This window comes from Atta cephalotes (genome assembly GCF_000143395.1).
Source record: "Atta cephalotes unplaced genomic scaffold scaffold00020, whole genome shotgun sequence".
Classification (NCBI taxonomy): domain Eukaryota; kingdom Metazoa; phylum Arthropoda; class Insecta; order Hymenoptera; family Formicidae; genus Atta; species Atta cephalotes.
The window spans coordinates 2,140,228-2,145,697 of NW_012130084.1; the positions used below are offsets into that span (position 1 = coordinate 2,140,228).

At 31.4% G+C, this 5,470-nt stretch overlaps 1 protein-coding gene across 1 annotated transcript in view; it reads left to right on the forward strand.

Moving 5' to 3' along the window:
* Positions 1-4,238: 4,238 nt before the first annotated feature.
* LOC105619260 (cytochrome P450 6A1-like) overlaps positions 4,239-5,470 on the forward strand; it is a 14,435-nt gene continuing 13,203 nt past the window's right edge. Inside the window, exons 1-2 of the mRNA XM_012200784.1 lie at positions 4,239-4,571; positions 4,849-5,377. Coding sequence (XP_012056174.1) covers positions 4,239-4,571; positions 4,849-5,377 — 862 coding nt within the window. The remainder of the gene's footprint in view (positions 4,572-4,848; positions 5,378-5,470) is intronic.

The following is a 5,470-nucleotide window of genomic DNA, read 5'->3' on the forward strand; positions in this document are numbered from 1 at the left end:
TCTCTCTCTCTCTCTCTCTCTCTCTCTCTCTCTCTCTCTCTCTCTGTCTCTCTTTCGTTTTGATTTTTTTTTAATCATTCATGATTGTGAGATTAGTTTGTTACTGTAGAAGAATTATTTGCTGAACATGGTTCAAAGTGTTACTAAAACATTAAAAAATTTTTAAGATAAATTATTAAAATATATACATTTTCGCTTTAATTACTACGCTATTTGTTTTCATTAGCCCACCATTAAATGTTTTTACATTCAAGAATGTTTTACATTCAATGTTTTTAATTGATTCAAATTTTTTTATTATTATTATTTGCAGAGTCACGGCATCGAGCAATTGAAAGAGATAATCGGTTATTTTTCACAATTCATCATGATTCAGCTCGTATCTCCTCTCTTTATATAATTTCGCGTGATCTAAACAGCAGCTTAATGTTATCTCAAGTTATATATCGTAGCAAGCTATAATACGATAGTAGTTTACTTACAAAAGCTGACATTCAGTGATCGCGCGGCAATACCGGTGTGTAGTTACATTGCATCGTCACCTGCAATTAGGTATGTCATGTCCATTACATACCAATATCGATTGATGATCGGAAAATTGATGATCAGAAGGAAGAAAAGTAAATTCTGTAATTTTATTTTGCTAAGTATGAAATAAATCGCTTCATCACACATCAACTTTTTATTATTAGACAAAGAAGTCGTCTACCAAGATGGAGCAGATTAGAAAAACGAAAGGAATCAATTTTCTGACATAATTTTTTCTTTTAATTGCGTGATGAATAACAAAATGATAAAGCAAATCGTATTGATAAATGTAAATTGTATTGATAATATTAGTCACTTTATCTCTCAAGTATTTCATCGGCGTCATATCATGCATTATAAATGAGGAGTGTTGCGTTGGAGCATTCCAATGATGTGTTTTTAACGAATCTCTCAATATCTTAACAATACATATGTGCATCACCAAAATATCCGGATCAAATCATCCGGATAAATTTCAATTTAAATTTTCCGCTATACTGCCTCTGCCAGAGGTTGTTGTTGGCGTAGCCTGAGAAAGCCTGATGCTTCTAGTAAACAGTCATATTCTTAAAATGCCGATGTTGAAACCATAGGAGTATAATCGAAGAGCCGCGATCATCGAAAGCTTTCGCGCTCAGCAATGAAAATAATTCGGTTCTTTGGATCCGAGATCAACCGTAGCAAAGTATACGGCTTTAGAACAGTACAAGGTTCCAGTATGCCAGTGAAGAAGAGTCACTCGAAAGAACACACCGCGAGGACCTCCGCAGTCATTGGAAAGGCTCAAGCGCTGATTTCGGATGATCCAGGGCAATCTATATGAAAATTAGCATCGATTTTTGGTTTAAGCGAGTCAACAATGCATCGAATTGCTGAGGAGGACCTTCGATACAATACTTTGTACACATTAAAGATACGACAGATGCTCTTTGAAGTTACTAGGACAAGCCGAATTGCTCGCCTCGATTCCCATTCTGGCCTCTCAACAGCCCAGATTTAAATCTCTTGGACTACTACGAATGAAACGTAGTTGAAAGGGTCACAAACAAGTCTCGGTGACCCCCAAGTCATTAAGGACTGCTATTGAGGCAGCATTCATCGACATGGACAGTGTTACATTATAGCGTGCGAACGCTTTAGATCGAGAATAGAAACCGTCATTCAAGCTAATGGGAGATATATCGAATAATTGTCTAAGGATCCAAGTGCCATAAAAGAATTTTTATAATATTTAATTTTTCATTAAAAACATTTTGTTTAAAGAAATTGTCCGGATTTTGGTGACGTACTCTGTATGTGTGTGCATTCAATTATTTCTGCATTATATGCGCGGAAAAATTTTAAAATTAAAGCAACGTTGATATATTTGTATCCATATTTTCATACTCTATTTTCATCTTTCTGCTAAAAGAGTATGGCTCAAGATCAAGAATAGTTTTAAATTTTAAAGCAAACGTACGGTATTTTATTGTACGTTTTTTTCTATTCCAGTGAGAGATCGCTTCGAATCTCTTGATGCTAACTATAAACAAGAAATTTTTATTTTGATAATAAATACAAATAGGAATTATACAGGGTGTCCGGAAAATTAATACTTAGAGAAGTATTCGGAAGCCAAAAAGGAGGAAAAAAAGCTATATAAACATAGATCCGAAAATAGAAAATCGTTTCCGAATTATAACCACTTTTATGTTAAAAAATTGAAATTCACTTCCCGAAATATTGATCTTGATTTTCCAGACACTATATAATAAAAATACATCGATGGAGAAATCTGAGAAATCATCAAATTGTATTTTTCGATAAATTTCATTTATAACGGGCGATAAATTGAATTTTATTTTTAATTTTCAAGATAATTTGTATCGTGACGTAATATCTACGCATTTCAGCGTGTTGTATTGAAAAATAATTGTCTATGTACTGTTGTTTTTCTTTCAATTTTCTTAATTATCTTCTTTGATGATGTAACGTATTGCGTATAAGTATTAATATTAATTCTAGCATTATTTCTCGGATAAACATTTCAAGATTATTTCTATTTTTTTTATGTTAGTATCGTCCCGAGAAAAAATATTTTATATATAATTCTAAATAATTATATATAATTTTATATATAATTTTATATAATTTTATATATAAATTTAAATATAATTATACATAAATATATATATAATTATATATAAAATATTTTTTCCCGGGATGAAAGGTACAGGAATTAAACATATATGAGTGAAAAACACCATTTCTGGTTAAGGCGGTTCTCCATATCTAATATTTCTTGTGAATTTATACAATTTCCAATTCAAGTTATAAATTCACAAGAAATGTTAGGCATAAAGAACTATCTTCAGTGCTATATTAGGACTAGAATCTAGACTATAGTAGTCTAGGGGCGGGAAGTTTAGAGGGGTGGCATTTTTTAGAAAGAAGTTTTAAAAAATAATTATTTTTTGCCACGTAAAAGATTAAGAAAATTTTTCATTGATTACTAAAGGTTTGCTCGCATGCTCCAATATGCTCTTATTATAGCTCCCACTCACTTCAACAAGCGCATTGAATCAAAAAAAATGTGTATAAAGTATTCCAATAAGGTCAAGACATCTGATCTCAAAAAATATAAGTTTTACAGAAAAGTGCTTCAGACAAAAGTTGTAGAGTTCAAAAAGATCTATTTACTGATCTTATCAGTTTGATCTTGGGTGGCATCGCCAAGGTCAGATCAAGATCACATCGATTTTTTTAAAGTGGCAGATCCTATTTTTTATTCAGAATCTAATAGTTGTCAAGAGCTTTCCAAAATATTGCAATAAAGTTATTTTTCATAAAGTACTTTTAGAATTATAAGGTTTGAAAGTTACAGTACCTACCGCCGGCATTAGCATTACGCAAAGTGTCCGACCGACGGCTAAAACCTCTTCAAGATCATTTCCTGGATAACATTTATTGAGATCATTGAAGATCATTGAAGATTGTTTCTCTTATTTTCATTTTTGCACTGAAAATTCATTCTTATGTAAAAGAAAATAACTTTACGGTTCCTATCTGCAGATGACCCTTTTTTTTAGTATTCGTTTCGCCGACGTAATTGTTCCTCAGTTGAAGAGAAGGACAGCAAAAATTGTTTAGGGCGGCAGAAATAATCCTTCATCCGACCCTGACCTTAACCGAAAATAGCGTTTTTCTTTCATGCGTACTTTAATTAATCAGTCTATCTTTATTTAACCCTCTGCGAACTAGATAAAAAATCAACATAGATCATATGATAGTGAATATATATCTCATACCTCATAATAAATATTATCTTCATAATAAATAATTTAGTATGATTACAATGCAGTCTTCAGTTGCATGAAATCATGCTAACTTTTTAAAAAGTTATAGAAATTCCTCTTGCTAGAATATGTCATACTCTATCTAGTTTGCGGAGAATAAATTGTTTATTTACTTCGTCTAAAAGAGAGCTGTTCTAGCTATATATATAATACTAGTTATTATGTATTCTATGTATGAATTGAGAAAAAAAGTGATTTCTCAATTTAAATATCAATAAAATTTCATCAAAAATTTAACTTAAACATATATATTTTATTGTATCAAATTTATTTATATCAAATACAACAAAACATCTTTTCTCTTTTTTTCAGTAAAGATTATAATCAGTAAAGATTATAATAAGATCATAATAATCGATCAACGATTGTTGGAGAATGGAATCCTTTGAAATATTATGTGGCATTGCCGCCGTTGTTCTTGCTATTTATTATTTTCTCACATCGACTTTTGACTTTTGGAAGTCACGTGGCGTTCCTGGTCCACGACCAATACCAGGACTTGGTAATTTTAAAGACGTTATGCTTACTAAAAAATTTGCGGGTGATTTTGTAAAAGAAATATATAACACTTACAAAAATGAACCATTGATTGGGATATTTGCCAGGAAGACACCCATTCTTATTGTAAAAGATCTAGATTTAATTAAGAATATTCTTATCAAAGATTTCTCCAACTTTGCTGACAGAGGGCTTCCCAGTTTCAAAAAGGTGAGAATATAAATAAATAAAAACCATTATAAAAATATACGAAATAGTGTGGCTTTGTACAAGAATGTACAAAGAGTAAATGAAATACACAGTGCATCACATAGGTATACTTAATTCTATATTTTATGAATGACGAGATTTAAAAATAGTGAGATTTACCTTTAAAAGTCTTAATCAAATTCTTTTAAACTAGTTTTATAAAAAAAATTAAACTAATAAAAATTAATTTTGAGTTAAATTTATTTGATTTATGTTTTGTTTCTGTCATATATTGCAGGCCGAGCCATTGTCGCAACATCTTTTTACTTTGGAGTCAAAGAGATGGCGACCGTTGAGAATGCGGTTGTCACCTGTTTTTACATCTGGTAAATTAAAGGAGATGTTTTCTTTAATATCAGAATGTGCTGATCATCTGATTCTGTACATGGAAAAGATAGCGAGCAGGAATGAACCAGTAGAATGCCGCGAGTTGATGGCTAAATATGCGACTGATGTAATCGGTACCTGTGCCTTCGGTATCGAGATGAACGCATTGTCAAACGAGGACAGCGAATTTCGCAAAATGGGAAGAAAAATATTCATTCCGACATGGACAAATGTGTTACGATTAAGAATGAGAGAATCTTTTCCGCGGCTGTATGAAATGCTTGGTTATATCTTACCGCAAACAGAAATTACCAAATTCTTCACACGAATCATCATGGAGACCATGAATTACAGAGAAATGAATAACATTACTAGGAATGATTTTATTGATATGTTACGCGAATTAAAGAAACATCCAGATAAATTGGGTGATAATTTTGGTATGTACTTATGTAATCGTATATGAGACATATATGTCTCATATATATATATATATATATATATATATATATACTACGACAACAACTAAATAA